Genomic DNA, 19186 nt, shown 5'->3' with positions numbered 1-19186 from the left:
CCCATTTACACAACTCTACATTGGTCTAAATCTAGGTAGAACACATGGCTATTTCGGTCTACCTACAAAAACAAGTCATCAAACATATTTTCTCCTCCAAGGCTACTGTGACTTTGTGTTTGAAGGTCTGTCAGTTTCTTCCTCTAGCCATCTGTTGAGTACAGGGACCATATCAGAGCCCAGTCCCACTACGCACTCTCTGAGAGAAGGCTTGGGAGCTGTGTGGTTTGGCTTGGGAGCTGTGTGGTTTGGCTTGGGAGCTGTGTGGTTTGGCTTGGGAACAGTGTGGTTTGGCTTGGGAGCTGTGTGGTTTGGCTTGGGAGCTGTGTGGTTTGGCTTGGGAACAGTGTGGTTTGGCTTGGGAACAGTGTGGTTTGGCTTGGGAACAGTGTGGTTTGGCTTGGGAACAGTGTGGTTTGGCTTGGGAACAGTGTGGTTTGGCTTGGGAACAGTGTGGTTTGGCTTGGGAACAGTGTGGTTTGGCTTGGGAACAGTGTGGTTTGGCTTGGGAACAGTGTGGTTTGGCTTGGGAACTCTGTGTGTGTGTGTGCGCGTGTGTGCGTGTGCGCGTGCGTGTGACCCCAGCCCAGAGCCAGGGAAAGCTCTACTTACCTACTGGTTTCCTGTCACCTGGTGGCTCTAGCTGTCGGAACACACTGTATTTGTCTCCGCCAAAATCTGGGTCAAACAAGATAAACAAAACAGGTAAGCTTTCAACTGAATGATAAATGACAACATAATTGGCAGGCAGGCAAGCAAATGTACTGTACTACAATACCACACAAAGACTGTTAGGTAAGTATTCTATGACAAACAACATGAATGTCTATTTCCTACACATCTGTTAGTTGTGGTGGAGGATGAGCGTATCAGCAGTGAATAGTTGAGGTGTGTTGTAGGGCCAGGAGGGTGTGTACCTGAGGCAGACTGAGAGGGCTCTGGAGGCTGCTCCACCGAGAGCTGCTTGAAGACAGCATACTTATCAGAGGATGACGAGGAGGAGCCAGAGAACGGAGTCAGAATGGCAGGAACACTGCAGACAGACAAACAATACACCATGCTCAGTCCACAGGGGAGTCTGGGGCTGTGTCCCAAGTTGCACCCTATTGCCTATATAGTGCACTACTTATGACCAGAGTGCGCTATGTATGTAGGAAATGTATGTAGGGAATAGTAGTGGACTATGTATGTAGGGATTTTTGGACGCAGTCTGGGGGTCAATGCTGCACCCATCTCCCTTACCTTAATCCCTTTAAGCTGCCTGAGTCGATTGGACACTTACAATGGTGAAATCCCATTGCAGTTTTATACCATACTCTCCCGCAGATAAGACACAGGGAATCAAAAGCCTGGAGGGAATGAGGGATCTCTCCTGATGCCTAGCCTTCAACTGACCATCATCTTGTTAAGAGCCATTCTACTGATGCTGTGAGAGCCACCTGTCTATCCTGACGATTCAGCGTGGGGTTTTTCAGTCTCCCTTTCAATTGGACAGTGATCTGAGACCGGGGGGGGGGGGGGGGTACGCAGGAGGAAACAATTAAGCTTTTGTTTTTGGGGAGAGAGGAAGGGAATTTGTAAAGGACTATGCCCCCACGCCACTCAGACGTGAGAACCTTTATTTCCACATTCTCTTTGTTCTTTGTCTTATAAGATAACTGGCTTGGGGCTGCCTCTTCCTAAGGGGCACTCCCCACGCAGGGTTTGAAAAGTAATATAAAGAAACTCATTAAGAGATGGTGAGGTGCAATTGTTACGCTGGAGAGACTATTACAAGCAACTAAGAGACCATGTACTTGTTACCCACAATACCTGTATAACATGTAGCATTCAGCTTTACTTCCATACAGAACGCATCATCTTATTTAAAGTAATAGCAAACACTGATCCAGCCACTGAACTGAAGTCAGTCAGTCTGTACTGTACCTGTTTTGGTGCAGAGAGGGTGTGTTGGTGGGGAAGGTTTCCCCTGACTCCCCCTGGAATTCAGTGAAGGACTGGTCCCCTCCTCCTGCCCTGGGGGCCTCCTGGAAGTCCTGGAAGTCATCATCGTCTGCTTTCCCCTAAACACACCACCAAGACGATGGACACATGAGTGAGTAAACACAGAATGAATGAGCACACTTTGGATAAAAGTGTCTACTAAATGGCATAAATTCTATAATTATACATAATGTGAAATGAAACCACATGTATCTGTATATACTATGGAGAGGCTTGGTTGGCTCAGTGGTTGGATGTGATACCTGCAAATGTGGGAAGTTGGTGATGAAGTTGGTGGGTAGTGGGGCCGAGGGTAGAGGAGTACCAGGAGGAGCCCTGCCCATGACTGCTGGTGCTGGGGTAGGCATGGCCATGGACACAGGGACAGGGGGCTGAGTCATCATGGGCTGCTGGTGTTGGTGCTGGATGACAGGGGCCATAGCCATAGCCAGGGCAGGCAGGTTGGGCACCGGGGGAGAGGGGAACTGGCTCAGGATCTCCACATTCATGGCTGGAAGACCACTCTGCAGGGGAGGGATGAACAGGGATCAGTGGTCAGGTTCAGATGAGGCTGCGTCTCCTAAATGATGATATATTTATTTTAAATGGTATTTATGCCCCCTTTTACTCCCAAATTTCGATCTTGTCTCATCGCTGCAACTCCCCAACGAGCTCGGGAGGCGAAAGTCGAGTCACGAGTCCTCCGAAACATGACCCACCAAACCGCGCTAGTTAACACCCGCCCGCTTAACCCGGAAGCCAGCCACACCAATGTGTCGGAGGAAACACCATTCAACTGACGACTGAGGTCATCCTGCAGGCGCCCGGCCCGCCACAAGGAGTCGCTAGAGTGTGATGAGCCAAGTAAAACCCCCCCAGCCAAACCCTCCCCTAACTCGGACGACGCTGGGCCAATTGTGCGCCGCCGTATGGGGCTCCCGATCACGGCTGGTTGTGATACAGCCCGGGATCAAACCCGGGTCTGTAGTGACGCCTCTCGCACTGCAATGCAGTGCTTTAGACCGCTGCGCCACTCGGGAGGCCCTGAATGATGGACTTTTAGCGTGACATCACTGAAAGTCACAGTAACTGCTTAATGCGTTAATGTCGATTTTCATATGTTAGACATTTAGAAAGTTACATAGACAGGGGCATTACAATTTGCAAAGACACCCGTCATCCTATAGTGAATAGGCAGTGCTGTCTGTAAGTGCATCATAATTATAAAGCAGTGACACTGGAAAATTGTGCGTTTCCTTTCATCCAACCCAATCATCTATTATAATTGTATTCCATCCAGCAGGAGCCAGACAGATGTTTTGCTGAAATAAATCATTCATTAGTCAAGTTCCATTTTAACAGCCATCACTGGCAGCGGCTTCCCAATCGTTTTCATCATTGTACAAAGGATGCAGCTCATGCCGGCGCTCCCTCAAGACTCTTACATAACAAAATAAGTGATATTATTCTCGCTGTGGCAGGTGGCGGTGGCGTGCAGAGTGAGTTGTGCAGTGCAGAGGATTGTCATTCTCCCAGTGCTGGGTGCTGGTGAGCGACAGTGCCGGGCCAGGCCGGGGGAGATAAGAGGTCTGCTGTCACACTAGACTGAGAAGAGACTCAGTCACTTTCACCTGGCTGCCTGAGCTCACACCACCACCCTCCCAGGGCCCAGAGCTGAGATTCAGCACAGTCACTCACTATCAGTCTCCCTTTCACATGTCTGGGGTGACTGACTGTAAGACCGTTCACGGAAGATCAACTGCACACATAATAATATGCTAGGCCTAACTACTGAAGTGAAGTAAGGTGCTATGAAACATAATTTTAGGGACTGTCCTTTACTTCACATGAAGAAAAGATCACAGTGAAGGATGGCCTTGTGTCCCCAATGACAGAACAGATCCTCAAATCTTTCTGTTGTTAATAACTCTGACCCTTTAAAAAATGTAAGGTGATGCAAATGCCTACCTGTGCCACACCAATCAGAGCCAGGACTGTGTAGAGCTCCTCCTTGGTCAGCATACCAGGTGTGGTGCGATTGGCTGAGGCCCAAATCTGGCCCAGTGCTTCCCTGGGCAGGCCTGAGGACATCAGGATGGGGTAGAGCTTGGCTGTGTCGATGCCCCCCGGAGTCATGGTGAACTGCAGGACCTTCTTGAACATCTCTGGAAGGGAGAAAGAGAAGGCATAGCAACAGGTCAAACATATTACAGAAAGACTGGGTAGAACTAGGAAGTTTTCTCTGACTCAATGGAGAAGGCGTTGGACAGGATCTGAGTAGACACCATAGACATAATGCATCATTGGTAGAAACCTGTTCCAAAACGTAGGTGTTTACCTGGGATGAGGCTGTCGTTGTAGAGCCAGCCTGGTACCATGGGCTGAGGGTACCCACCAACACCTGCTGTCAGCAACACAGGGACAGTTATGTTAGGAGCTGAAGCAGAGACTTAGGGCTGGGTGTACTACCTGCTCTGTATCTTACCAGACCAGAGCTTGCCTGGATAGTATTCTCCACCTTCTGGAGATCTGAGTGGAAATGTAATGCTGCTCTGCACTGATTCACTAAGGACACATCCAAAATGGCACTCTGATGCACTACCTTTAACCAGGGCCCATATGGATCTGGTCAAAAGGAGTGCACTATAACGGGAATAGGGTGCCATTTGGGATTCCACATCCTAAGCTTCCTGCTGCTTCATACAACTATTCATGTTTCCTTGTACCAGAACCAACTACTCCGACAGCTCCTGAGGAGGAAGAGAGGGTTGGTCTTGGGTTATCAAACAAATAAATGAGCCTCTCTCTTTAATTCATAGTGACATTGATCTAAATATTCTGTGTAACCATGAGGTAATTTTTTCATGAATGTACTAAGGCTGATTCAGCAGGTGTAAAAGCAGCTCCTAAAACACACAAGGTGCATTCAGAGAGGAATATGCCTTAATGGATGCCTTAGACTAGTAGGTCGAAATGACAAATGTTGACTCAAGCAGCTACTAGGCTACATCCTCCCCTCATCAGACCAGCTCAATCGTCTCAGACACTTAAATAACTATCACAGTTCACCCAGTCTCTGATGAGGAGCCTCTACATTGCCTTGGATGACAGACAGCAAGCGACTGAGGAAAAAGACCAACAAACGAAACCAAATAGACAGCAGCAGAGTAGCAGAGTGGCATGCAGAATAAGAATGAGGCCCCAGGTCTAAACCCACAGGCCCCCAGTAGGAACGGGTCAATCCAGGCGTAGCATCTCATCCGTGTTAAACCTAAGCAGTCAGCAGCATGCGCCAGTCTCTCTATGACTGCGTCAAATGACACCCATTACCTACAGGGCCCTGGTCAAAAGTAGTACACTATATAGAAAACGGTGGGCCATTTGGGACACAGCCAGAGCGAGAGAGGTCAATCTCTGGGAAAGTGATCCCCAGTAGAGGAACAGACAGAGGATTATTTAGTCAGCAGCCAGGTATTCCTCCAGGGGATCTCCACATTGTGCAGGCTAGCGTGAGACAGGCCTAATGAGATCTGGATGGAGAAGAGACCCAAGCAGAACGATTCCTCAGCTATATAGGAGTCCCGAAGCAGTTACCCAAGGAGGAAGAGATGGGACACTCTAGTCCCTATGAGTGACTCATACAAAACAGGATAAATGACATCAAAAGCTTTTAGGCTTTGCCAAACCAATCTGTGAGCCCAGAGGTGGTTAGTATGATTTCCATTACAGATTGGAAAATCAAGAGAAGTATCAGGGTTAGAAACAGTAAAATCACATTTTCTGAAGTCTTATCAGTCAACGTTGAAGTGTTTGCTGAAAAATAAGAGAGGAATCGGGGGCATTCGGCCATAAGCTTGAGTGGAGAGTGAAAAAATAGATAGGCCCCATGCTCTGCGTTGACTGTGTTAATTCTGCAGTGAACGAAGGCAGAGAGAGAGACTGTTAAGAAATGGTTTCTTTTCTCACCACCGTCACTACTGGTTTGGGAAGGAGGGGTGTCGGCTTGCGGTGAGGGGGCTGTGGGCCCCTGTGCTGGTGCCTCTGGTTGTGGTGTTTCTATAGTGAAGGCAGAACTCAGGTCCCCAGGAGCCTCAGCCCAGTTCCGGGCCTTGGTGCTGGAGTGAAACTGGGCCGAGACTGTAGCTCTGTTAGGGGCCAGGGTCCTCTGGGACTTAAAGCTAACCTGGGCCTTCTTTTCAGCCATTAAATCACATGAGGAGAACAGTTTCTCTTCCAGGGATGGGCCTAGAGAAGTGGGTGAGGAGGAACATAGCAGCTTGATATCCCAACCATTCATACTGCCTGTTTCTTAGTTATATTGAATTTAGATTTCACAGAAACTGACCATCATTGCTTTACAGCTGTCATTCAGTGTGCCAATTTAAACTCAGGGACACTGTAAGAGTGTAGAAATGTAGTGCATCAGCAGCTTCACACATTACATGACAAATATGTTCAACTTTTGCACCTAGGTGGAGCTTCTGGCCGCTTACTGAATTCTACAGATAGGCTAGGCTATCAGTTTCTAGGTCGATGGCACTAGTAGCATATCAAAGAGCTAGAGCAGGGGAGTCAAACTAATTTTGCCCCGGGGGCCCGCATTCGGTCTTCAGCGATGTCCGAAGGGCCGCACTGAAAATGTGTTATAATTTGCAAAAAATAGTCCTCTATTCATCGTTTTTGGAATTTTCGATGCTCCCCGACAGTCTAGCTTTCATTTTGGTGATTATTAGCGAGCAGGACACAGACAAGAAACTGTATAAATGTAGGTTCATTATCATTTCTACAGTGTTTCAATTGGGTTTCAGTCATTTAAAATATGTTTTAAAATAACCACCCGCGGGCCGGATTGGACCCCCTTGCAGACCGGATCCGGTCGTATGTTTGACAATTTCTTTGCTAGAGTATGTATGTACCACCTAATTGGCTTATTATAGATGGGAGACAAGTAGGTCACTAACTCCTTAAAGGATTGGAGACAAAAAAATAAACGGAATTCAGATGTGTGCGTGCGTACCAGCTCTCGGCTGGCGTGTGTCCTCTGTAGACCAGTTAGAACTCCCTCCTTCTCCGTACAGAGAACACAGGGAATGATCGAGGAGATTACAAGGCAGGGGACACAAAGAGCCAGGCTGCGTCTCAAAGAGCACCCTATTCCGCTGCCTATTCCATTAGGGAATAGGGTGCCATTTGGGATGCTGCCTAAATCTCCTGTCCTCCTGGTGTGTTTACTGTCTGTCAGAGTCTTCCATCTCTTCCTCACTATAACTGGCTTATCAGGGCCACTGCCAGCCAGAGTGAGCACTAACAGTCCCAGCCCATACTGGATGGTACAAATACATGTGCCACTGGGAGTATTTTACTAAATGTCAGTAACACAGAACTGGTTGTTGGGTACGGCACTCACATGGTTTACTTTCTAGTGTGCATTAACTTAACGGCTTAAGTAATCTGACCATCTGTCGTACCGTCTGTATGCTTACACACAGTAAACTGACTACAAGCCGAGTCTAACGCTAGAGGGTTTTCAACAGCACGACGCGGTAAGGCCTATCGTCGCATCAGCAACACTGGTGATAACTTCCAAACTGTGTTATTGGTTGATTATGAACACTGAACACTGACTTATGAGGTTGATGCAAACAAAAAACAAAAAAACGGTTACCTTGAAATGCAGATTGAGAGCTGGAGTTTCCAGTAGAGTGTTGGGTGGCAGTAGGAATGGACACAGAGGCAGGGAGGGACTGGGAGGAGGAGGAGGATCTCTGACCAGGACCTGGGTCTAAAGACTGGGGATGGACCTGGGAGGAGGGGGGGAAGGAGGGTCTCTGACTAGGACCTGGGTCTAAAGACTGGGGATGGACCTGGGAGGAGGGGGGGAAGAGGGAGGAGGAGGAAGAGGCATCTACGGGCCCCTGCATAAAGTCACTAAACTCGTCATCATCATTGGTGAAAGCAGGGGGGGGGGGGTGAGAGGTGACAGAAGAGTGGGATGGTGATGAGTCTGTAAAAATGGAGGAAAACAACACAGGCTACGATGACGGGAGGTGGACACAGTGCACCGTGCTATAGCAGTGACACATAAAGGCTAGTTTGTGCAGGATCAGAAAACGTACCATGGATTCTTAAGCAAATTATTGTTGAATATGTTTACCATATGAATGAATAAATATGATAATGTCCATAGTTAATATGAACTAAGGATGTCAGATCAATTAATACTAAATAACTAAGGTGGTTAGTTTGATGTTTGCTAATAGACAACTTTCTATAATGCACAAGATAATGACCGTGAGACACACAGTAGGTCAAGTTGAAGATCTAAAACAAAGTGAAACATGAAAGAGAAACAGAAGATTATGTTGCTCTCTTAGTATGCTAGAATCTTTGTGAGACACAGAGGCAGATACAGGCTGCTCTGTCCTTTGCAACAGCTGCTGTCACATAGTCTGGCTTTCGCCAGCCTGTTTGTCTGTCTGCCTGTCTCGTCTGTCTGTCTGCCTGCCTGCCTACACCCCAGAGGCAGCCTTATCAATCTCAGGGGAGGCTGTTCAGTCAGGCAGCAGGGGAGTGGAGCTGTGTCCTGACTCCTGGAGGACAGATAAGGAGGAAACACAGAGTGAAGGACAATGACTGTACTGATGAGTGTACCTGGCTTCTTGGGGTGTGAGGATGGCGTGGGGTGCATCTTGGCGTCTCTACTGAACCCATCCAGGTTGCCTTTGATGGCCTCCAGCGCGTCGTCCCGACTCGCCCCCATCTGTCCCTGTGGATGGGACAAAGCAGGGCTCAGGAGGGGAGTGTATCTAGACTGACAGCATTGAAGCGTCCTAAATTGCATCCCATGTGTCTTTATCACACTGTGGGAACTAGGACCGAACTAGGACCGGATGAGGCATGATGATGATGAGGCTCACCTTGGGTTTGACGCTGCTCAGCAGCCTCAGCTTCTGTTTCTGCTCCTCAAACTGCCTCCTCTTCCTGTCCTCCTCCAGCATCCGCTGCTGCTGCTCCAGACGCTTCCTACACAACAACACAGAGAGCATACAGCTAACACACACACTGACCACATAGACAGACAGAACAACATGTAGAGAGAAAGATAGCGAGAGAGAGAGAGACTCTTACTGGTGTTCCTCAGCCATCTGTTTCTGCATGTCGGCAGTGTACTGGGGCCCGGGGCCCCTCATGCCCATGAACTGCGGCTGGCCCATGAACTGCATCCCAGGGGCCTGCATCCCCATGGCCATCCCACCCTGCACAGAACACACACGCACGCACACAAAGCGGCGGTCTCGTTAGCATTCATAGCATTCCTTTCATTCATTATTATCACAGCGCAATGTCAGGAAACCAATGCATTTCTAAGTGGTTTTAACACAGAAATCACTACATAAGTACAATCAGACTGGAAATAATGTGTGCTATTAACACTATGCAACACAGAGAGGTCCTAACATTTCAGCAGTAAATGGAGGAAAGGAAAAGTTGTCATTTGATAAAAAGAAAGAGCAAAGAGACAGAAATAAAGGCAGAGGATTTGGTGAGGATGAGGCAATGCCCTGCAAAGTGCTCCTTCTTCTAAATGTCTAACCTGAATGAGAGATAGAGATAAAGGCAGAGGATTTGGTGAGGATGAGGCAATGCCCTGCAAAGTGCTCCTTCTTCTAAATGTCTAGCCTGAATGAGAGAGGTAGCTTGAGGCAGTCTGCTCTCTTATAAAGAGCAGCATTACAGGAGAGATTGTCTTGCCCTTCTTCTTCTTTTGGCTTATTTAATACCTCAGAGGACCAAAGAGACAGTAATGTAAAACAGAATACCTTTCACTCTAGGGTAATGAAAGGAATATGTTGTGGCCATTGCATTCAAATACGCACACACAACACACCTGCATAGGCATGGCACCAGGAGGCATCTGGACTCCGAAGTTCATTCCCATCATCCCTTGCATGTTGGGCTGCATTTGGACTTGGACCATACCAGGGAAACCCTGCTGTTGTTGCTGCTGCTGTATGGGCAACATGCCTGGACGAAAACACACGACACATGTACAGTCAACCACAAGCTCTACAAAAGGCTACACTGACAAAGGTTTGTTGCAAACCATAAAGATAACATGTAGTAACTAAAGCATGAACATGTACTGTCAAGGAGGACAATATAAGTAGAGTTGGCCCAACTGGACTGGAGTGTGTTATTGGACATAGACTAGATGTACATTGTGCAGTGAATTATTATTGCAAACACATTTCCTGGACAGTGAAGAGTAAACAGAAGCTCAGCAACAACCCAATCTGTTTTGCCAGTGTGAGTGGAGTGCTGTGACAGCTCAGAGCAAAACAGAGGAGTATTAGGGAATAGAACTAGAGAGAATGTTTGTTTGCACAGATGCTCTGGCTGACAGTCCTCCTGGAGCCGCCACATGATTTACCATATAACGCCCCAACCAGGCTGAATAATGGGTTATGGATCATCCCAACAAAGTGCTGCATGCATTCTGATGTGTATTTGCTGAAACATCAAAAAAAAAAAAACAGCCACTGACACAAGGGCGTGTGTGTGTTTGTTTTATGTTTTTGCACGATATTCCAAATGCCTATTTTTCGTGTTTATGAGCTTGTTCTCATGTTGTATTTTTAGTCTCCTCTCTTTCACTCCTCTGTGCTGTGTGCACCTTCCCCATTTACACCAGAGATCTGTATAACTTTTCAAATGATAAGGTTTTTATGTCTCAACTACTCAAATTGCGCGATGAGCAGACACTCCTAAAACGAGATGATCAATGAAAATTGATTCTGGAAAATGAATGCTCAGTTTGTCGCAACGCGGCATTGGTACCACGTACCGGTAGCAGCATTTTAGCCAACGACTGTTATAATATCTGTCTAGTCTGTGTTTTATAAATGTGCAATAAGCATAAAACACATTATATAAGGAATTGGCAACTCGTTGTCATTCTGAGAAATAAGGTAGACCACTTGACTTTAACATGTGAACATAGTGGAAAGGCTAGCATGCTGTTCAAACAGTTGGAGACAGACAGAAGGGTGAGTTAATAACAATTCAACTGTTCAACTTTGTTAGCTAGCAAATAGATTCAAGTTGTCTTGAAACTTGAAATATAAAGATTAGCTGGCTAATCACCAGCACGAGAGCTGAGAGACTGTTGATGAGACCTGTGTTCATTCTCTATAGCCTAATACCTGCTACAAGAAGTCAGTCATTATTAGTCAATACACATTGTGCATATTCTAGTTACATTTGTAACCAAAAATTGCATTTTCATAGAAAGACTTGAAAGCCAGAAAAGTGATTATTGCAACAAAAAGCAAGTTAAACTATTTTAATCAAATAAATGTAATTATTAGAGGGTCTTATGGTTGTGGAAGGGTTATATTTAGTCCTGAATTCATTAGATTATTGCTGACTGTTTTAAATGCAGTGTATTTTACCTTTAATTGTACAACAACGCTTATTTAGAGACAAAAATGTTTTTGTAAATCAAGATACATTTTGTGAATCGCCCATAAATTTGAAAAAAATAGAGATGATTTTTAGGCCATATCACCCAGCCCTAGTTTGTTTATGAAGAGTGTCATTGTAAACTCAACAAACACCCTATACATAACACAGCTACAACATAAGCTACATGATACCAGAGAGTTGTCATGGGTAATCACCAACGCTTAGTATTGTTAAGTCATCAAGGTCAATTCCAGAGCTTACTATCACACTGCCAATGTGAGATGATCAAATATCCCCATGACCTAATAAACTATTACAAACAGATAGGACATAAACCTAGTGCCTATGTATTGTATTTGACTGATGTTGTTGTTGATAGCGCAGACTGCACATCTGAACTGACTTCACTCTGATAAACATCATTATGAGTTATTGGTTAGGCCTATTTACTGAATCCAAAAACTTCTCAAGAAACCAGGGCACATAAGAGAGTGAAGTGCCCGGGGAGATTTGGAAGAGTAGCGCTGACTGACAGGACGCGTCACAAATGGCACACTATTCCCTATATAGTGCACTACTGGTCAAAAGTACTGCACTAAATAGGAAATAGGGTGCCATGTGGGACGTAATGTGCAGGATGACTCACCTTGTGGCGGTCCCAGGCCCCCTCCAACAGGATAAATAAAACTGCAGGAGAGAAGGAAAAACACAGGTCAATAACACAGCTAGAGACAAGCCTAAAGGGAAGACTAATGGAGAACATCTAGGCTGAAATCATTCAACTGTCTCTCACAATAGGCTATCACATAAAAGTAGGAAAGATTGGGCTATTTATCGAAAATCATTCAGCAAATGGATCATTATCAGTTCACACCAATAATTTGTCAGACTTTAAACAATGTGACAAAATAGCTATCATTTTAACAACGGAGTCAGCATTCACATCACAAAGAATTAGCAAAACTGGAGATTGGATATGATTTCCTTACAATGGCACGGAGAGAAAGTAAAATAAGAAACATGCAACTGTATGGTGATGTATCAATACCTAGCCTCCCTTTTTCTGTTCCGTCTTTATATTTTGGACACTTTTCTGTTCGGCTAGGCATCCTGGACTTGAATCCAGTGTGGCCCTTATTGTTCTAGCTCACTGCTTTCCAGGGAATGCATGAATAAATATTGCATTGACCGCAAACACTAAACCTGACAGGCAGGAAGAAAAATCTATCCAATAACCCTTTGCTGTTGCTCAGAAGAACATTTATCGATCAGGGAATGAGCTCCTCTGAAAACAGTCATTCTGGAATGCTTCTCCAAGCATATCCAAGCTCTGTAATTTTACATAGTGGTAAAGTAATAACAGCTAGACATGAAGATTTTAATGGAATGCACGTCAGTGGTCGTTTCATGTGCTGTAATTTATGGAGCACCTGTCTAGATCGAGACACGGCAGGGAAATGGAGACAAGAGCAGGAATCTATATAAACGTATTTATCTATAGAAACACAAAAGATAGACTAGATTCTAAGAACAGACCGTGTCAGAGAACTAGGTAAGAGAGAGGGATAAAGAGTCAACAAGGCCAGCTTGGAACTTTGATCCAGTCTGCTTCTTGTCTGACTCCTCCTCTCACTAGCTCTATGGTCCGACTGACGCCATCATAACACCTGAACATCCAGAGAGACTACTAATACCCAGGTAAGCCCAGTAGCCCAGTCCATCCTACAGAGCAGTACACTGGACCTTGGAGTTTCACCTTACAACTGCCATTTCAGGCAAATCCATGAATCCATCCAAATAGCACTTGCAAGCTCTGTTTTTTCTCCATCTTGTCAAAATAATAATTTCCCAAAGGTACCAAAATGCCATGCGAGACAAAAAACTTTGTTTTTCTATTTTAGGATGCCAGAATCATATAATTATAATTTAAAAAAAAACAGTATTCCTTTGTTTACAAATTGAATAATACAATGCATTAACAATACCAGGATCCTTTCCCTTAACCTGGGCTTGATGTGGAGTGAGACATTCTGGCTCACATCTGTTCTCCCTCAGATTTAGCCTGTAGCTTTACAGAGCTTTCATAGCAGCGCTATTCTACGCAACCACAGCAAATGAAACCCCCTGGAACAACAGTGCAGATTAAACCAGAGTGAGATCAGCAGTGCCAGTGATACCAGCTGTGGGCTCTGTATAGGCCATTGCATTGTACAAGTCCTGTGTTCATTGATACAACCAACATTGTTGGGCTAATATAAGGCTTGGGCCGTGTCACATGCATAAAGGTGCTTCTACCACAGTAACTAGCCTACCAGATCCGTGTGTATCATTAGACCTAACGTTCTTTCTCTTTTTCACTCTGGTAACGAATTTAAACAAAAGTACTGATCTTTCAACATCAATGAACTCCTCATATGAGCCTTAAATTATGTAATGCATCCATCTACTGCATCTACTGCACTGCAACCTAATGTAAACCATACTTCTGCAAGTCTTTCATTCTTTTTGGCATTTTGGACATAATGAATAAATAAAGTGCATACTGAAAGTCTGGAAGCACCAGCACCAATCATGTACCCTCCCAAAGTCTGATTAAACAGCTCGGCTTTAATATGATACTTAACTATGAACCTATTAAATAACACTTAACCCTGTCTTGAGCAATTCATCCGAGTACAATTTCTCAGTCCCCCCCATCAAAGCACTTTAAATGAAGATGAATGCTACATATAGCTGAGCTTTTCCCACAAGCTCAACACAACTCCAAAATGGAGCTAGTATTTGTTGCTACAGTACAGCTCTCCTATCGCAACTCCCTATAGGCCTCATTTGGATTTTTTACTTAATTAACCTTTATTTAACTAGGCAAGTCAGTTAAGAACAAATTCTTATTTACAATGATGGCTTACCCCAGCCAAACCCGGACGACCTGGGCCAATTGTGTGCCACCCTATGGAACTCCCAATCACGGCCAGTTGTGATACAGCCTGGATTCGAACCAGGAACCAGTCTGTAGTGACGCCTCTAGCACTGAGATGCAGTGCCTTAGACAGCTGCGCCACTCGGGAGCCCAAAGCGGTGTGCTAGTCCCATGATGTGTGAGATTTTCTGGCCAAAAGTAGTGCATTACATAGGTAATAGGGTGCCATTTGTGACACATCCTCAGAGTGCTATGCCAGGCAGCAGGGCCAGTGAAGAGTAGACTCACGCCTCTGGCTACTGTTGACAGCCTGGGATCAGGATGGGTTTCATTAATTTCAGGCTAGCTTGCCAGCACAGCGCCTGCCTGCCTGCTCCTCGTCCCTGGCTCAGTGTGTCACATTCTGTCATCAAGTAGTATGTCCACCACCCACCACATCGCAGAGCATTCACCACACACTAACACAGTCACACACACCCAGCAGAGCTATGCACAGCTAGCCCCGGTCACGTTCGCTGATCTGAGACCACTAGCCAGCCCGTTGGGTGTAGACAGCTTACTAATAGAGAAGGGGGAGAGGTCTGAATAATACCAATAGAACCAGAGAAACAGTCTTCTCTACAGATCTTAGCTTTCAATATAGATGAGTTCAGTTGGTGTTTGTACAGCTGCTCAGCACTCTAAATCAGTACTTCACCTATATCTGACCCCCACCAATGGTCTTAAAGTACACCAATGCCAGGACAAGAAATGTCTCCAGAACATTTGTTAGTCAGAGACAAACATCACCTGTTATTTTCAATGAGACCATATATGAGATAGGCTACTCTGGCCAACCTAATCTGTAGGCCTAGCCTAATCTAAAGCTATTTGGTTTCCCCAGCATCAGTATCCGTATCACCTGGTCCAGAGGCATGTAGCAGACAGACATTAATTATTCACACCGCTCAGCTCGGGCCCAAGCTGCTGATGAAAAAGTCATGAGGATAGCCTTTTCAAGTCCAATGTAGGATGAGCTGCTGCTTCACCAATATCAACAGGCTCATGCAGGACTCAAGATTTTACTAAATATTTACCATTTCTCATAGACCTCTACATTAATCGCTAAAAACTGAGAGGAGATTTAAAGCAAAGGCTTTAGGAGCTCAGGTTTAACACGATAACCGCCTGGCCTTTCAGCCTAGAAGTACCCACTAGAGAAAGTTGAGAACGTTGCCGGCCATCCTCTTTAGCATAATCATCAGATTCACATCAACCCGCAAGGTGCGCAAATATATGCACCTAGACTTGATAAACAGCGCATAAACAATTGTAAAGCATGAATTGCATGAATAAATATTTGTGAAAATATATCCATGTAAAAATATAACAATAAAAAAAAACATAAGCCTAAAGTACATTTTCGACACATTAACATTCTAACAGTCTAATAAATACATTTCAAATAATGCTATCGGAAGAAGAATTTGGTTGTTTATAAAGGTCTTAGGTCACATTAGAAAACTAAAAAACTATTATTTCAAAAGAACATAATAGCATTTTCATTTGTTTATGTTACTTTAGGCTCTAAGTAAAAACGAAAAACCACTAGTTCAAGTCCATCACAAAGAACTCTATTATAATTTTCGTTTTGGTAGGTCAAAAGAAACATTGTGGAAATAAGAAAATGAATTTAAAAGAAAACAGAATAGCATATTTTACATTTATTATGTTACTAGTCTTTGCTTAGTAGCCAGAGCAATGTTGCCATGCGAGTGGTCATGTGCTGAACGCATGGACAGCGCAAATATTATTGGAAAAAGTCCAATTTGTAAATAATGCTGTACCTCTTGAATTGAGAGTAATTTGACAAAGGTAAGTATAGATATAGACATCAAAACATGTTACCTGCATTTGACTCTGAAGGAGGATTTGATAGTGATCCTCCTTTCCTTGCCTCTGTCAATTACAAGATGCGCCCATCTCTTCATGTATAATTTGACAACTCATAATCAGACTATTGTCAATTTAACCTTGTCTATAGGCTATACCGAAATGAGTTTTGGTGTAGTTTACATGGGCCGGCTACGCAGGCTGACTGGCATCGTTTGTTTCCCCTTGCTCATCCACTTGGATAGTCAATTATATGTTTTGCATTATTCTAAAGGCATACTGCAACACGTAGCATGTTTTCGTTTCCAGTACAATAAATGTGATTAGTAATAGAGTTATAGTAAATAAAACAGTCAGTTGACAGCTTGTTTTTACAAAGTAAAACGTAAAAGAGAATGGTATGAATTATTAACGGTGATAAAAAGGCATAACACAAACTCATCATTATACTATTGTTGTTCTAAATTAAATCAGCCTCTTCACCCTCATCATTCAGTTGGGCCAAATGTAAATTTGATTGTTAAGTAACTTGCACAATTATATCCCATTCATCCATTTGGCATTCATTCAGTGGGTTGGCATTGTTTGCATTGTTTGCTCATCAACTCAGCGTCAAGGATATGTTTTTCATTACATTTACATTACATTTTAGTCATTTAGCAGACGCTCTTATCCAGAGCGACTTACAATAGAGTGCATACATTTTATTACATTTTTTTTTTTACATATTACATTTTACATACTGAGACAAGGATATCCCTACCGGCCAAACCCGGACGACGCTATGCCAATTGTGCGTCGCCCCACGGACCTCCCGGTTGCGGCCGGCTGCGACAGAGCCTGGGCGCGAACCCAGCCCAGCCTGGGCGCGAACCCAGAGACTCTGGTGGCGCAGCTAGCACTGCGATGCAGTGCCCTAGACCACTGCGCCACCCGGGAGCCCATTATTCTAAAGGCCTGCTGCACGACGTAGCATGTTTTTGTTTCCTTCACAATAAATTTGATTAGTAATAGAGTTGTAGTAAATAAAACAGTCCTGTAACAAATTATTTTTACAAAGTAAATGTAAAAGAAAATAATATAAACCCGCAAGGAGTCTGGTCAAATGATTTGCTATAAACATAAGCGTCAACGCTGATTTAAATTCAATTGTGAAGTAATGTGCACAATTATCATTAATTCAGTGAGAGAGAGAGACTCATTAGCGCCTGGCTGGGTAACAACGTTCTACAGCGCATTGTCTCGTGGGTTAAGTTGGGAATTGGTGGGGGAAAAAACGGGGGAAAAGTCTCTAAATACTTTTCTGTTTGTGATTTAAAAATCCTAACAAATGAGCAATGTAAAATAGAAACATTTAGGAAAAGTTAGGGAAGGCTCAGGACCTAGCATTCTTTTTGGGACAATTTGTTTAATTTACAAAATCAAACGTCAGTGGCCGTTGGCCTATAGCGGTTCTAGTGTTAAGACATGACTGATAGATCTGACTGACTGAACTACAATAGTTGTATTATAATGACATCAGACCAGAAGCAAAGATCAGAAAAGCAAAAGTATTTTTAGTCTAAGCAGAGAGGATTTATCTTTCATGGGGGCAAAAACAAGATCTAGGCTATATGCAGGTGTGATGAGATCATGATCAAGCCTAGATTTGTCCACTGAAAGAATGAGGGCATGGCAGCTTGCTTCATGATGTCATCCAACACCTGATCAGACATCAGCTTTGTCCAGGAAGATTCACCATGGCAGCACAGGTTAGCTGCTTTAGTGCTTGAATGTTTAGGGGATAACATCTTATGGGATATTAGCATGATTTGACCTCAGTTTTTTTACAAGTTCCCAGTTGTCTTGAAAGCACCATCACCATTGAAGGAGGTTGGGGAGAATGTGTGCAGTGTGGATACTCTGACGTAACGTCAGACAATCTAAAGATGACAGTGTGTTCAGGTATCGAATCCTCTTAGCCTGCCAATCCATACCTGGACTGCTTGTACAAGCAACTAGCGTTAGCTAGCAAACAACATCTGACAACTCAACTGATCTAGCTACTCGCTAACGTTAGCTGGATGGCTAGTTAGCTAACTACATTACTGTGCTGCAAATACGCTTTATATAAACTATAACCAATATTATTTGTTATTATTATTCGACAGCCAGCAAAGATGTGACAATACATCTAACCGTTAGCACTTCACTAAAAAGCTGCATTCCTATGATAGCTAGCTAACTTAGGCATCTAGCATTATTAGCTGTATGGCTAGCCTGCCTCGCCTAACGTATTGCAACGCTCATTCTTCACTCGCTATTCCGTGTGTAAATTTAAACCGCAGCTGTCAAGTGCAGAATACCGTGAGACAAATAATTGACTCGTTTCTTATATATTTATACAGACAGAAAATAAGTACCTGCCACCTCCCCCAGATCCTGGCCGTAACGCCATCTTGATAACATTGGTCTGTGACAGAAAGATGTCGTCGGCAGTGACGGTGTGTGACGGATCTTCCGTGTCATTGCTGTTTCTCCTCCACAAGGTGGTGCTTCTGTCAAGCTCACTAAAATGTTTGGCATTGCGTCCATGGAACATGATGCCAAGGCAAAGTTTACAGTAAATATGTAAATTGTGTACCTGTCTTGATTATATGGAGAAGATGCTTCTCAAATCACAAGACAAACCTTTCAAATAGTCCCACATTTCTAAGGTATTTTTTATTTTAGATAAATAAAAGATAAATAAATGTCACTAAGTCAATGCTGATGATTAATTTCCCTGGGTCTTCCATATCACTTACATTATAACCCTATCCTGGGCTGGATAGAATTAAACCTGCCTCTGCAAGGTTTGCAATATGTGTGTTTTACATAAATACTGTCAGTTCTACACATGCATCGATCATGGTGTTTTTTCAGTCCCTCAAACACTCTGATTTTATTTGATGACATGGGAACAGT

At 44.2% G+C, this 19186-nt stretch overlaps 1 protein-coding gene across 8 annotated transcripts in view; it reads right to left on the bottom strand.

Annotated features, from left to right (window-relative positions):
* Positions 1-18711, bottom strand: part of LOC120029057 (synergin gamma-like) — a 42032-nt gene extending 23321 nt beyond the window's left edge. For 3 of the 8 annotated variants that reach the window (XM_038974349.1, XM_038974350.1, XM_038974352.1), the window contains exons 1-14: positions 18643-18711; positions 12095-12135; positions 9872-10008; positions 9112-9239; positions 8901-9006; positions 8635-8749; positions 7649-7987; positions 5950-6228; positions 4322-4387; positions 3952-4148; positions 2247-2507; positions 1927-2063; positions 918-1033; positions 613-678 (exon numbers count right to left, since the gene is read on the bottom strand). In XM_038974349.1, the coding sequence (XP_038830277.1) occupies positions 613-678; positions 918-1033; positions 1927-2063; positions 2247-2507; positions 3952-4148; positions 4322-4387; positions 5950-6228; positions 7649-7987; positions 8635-8749; positions 8901-9006; positions 9112-9239; positions 9872-10008; positions 12095-12135; positions 18643-18677 (2023 nt within the window). In that variant the 5' untranslated portion in view covers positions 18678-18711. The remainder of the gene's footprint in view (positions 1-612; positions 679-917; positions 1034-1926; positions 2064-2246; positions 2508-3951; positions 4149-4321; positions 4388-5949; positions 6229-7648; positions 7988-8634; positions 8750-8900; positions 9007-9111; positions 9240-9871; positions 10009-12094; positions 12136-18642) is intronic. The other 5 variants (XM_038974355.1, XM_038974356.1, XM_038974351.1 and 2 more) reach the window with 4 other exon arrangements.
* Positions 18712-19186: the final 475 nt, after the last annotated feature.

This window comes from Salvelinus namaycush, chromosome 34 (assembly GCF_016432855.1).
Source record: "Salvelinus namaycush isolate Seneca chromosome 34, SaNama_1.0, whole genome shotgun sequence".
Classification (NCBI taxonomy): domain Eukaryota; kingdom Metazoa; phylum Chordata; class Actinopteri; order Salmoniformes; family Salmonidae; genus Salvelinus; species Salvelinus namaycush.
This window is presented reverse-complemented; position numbering and strand designations above follow the sequence as displayed.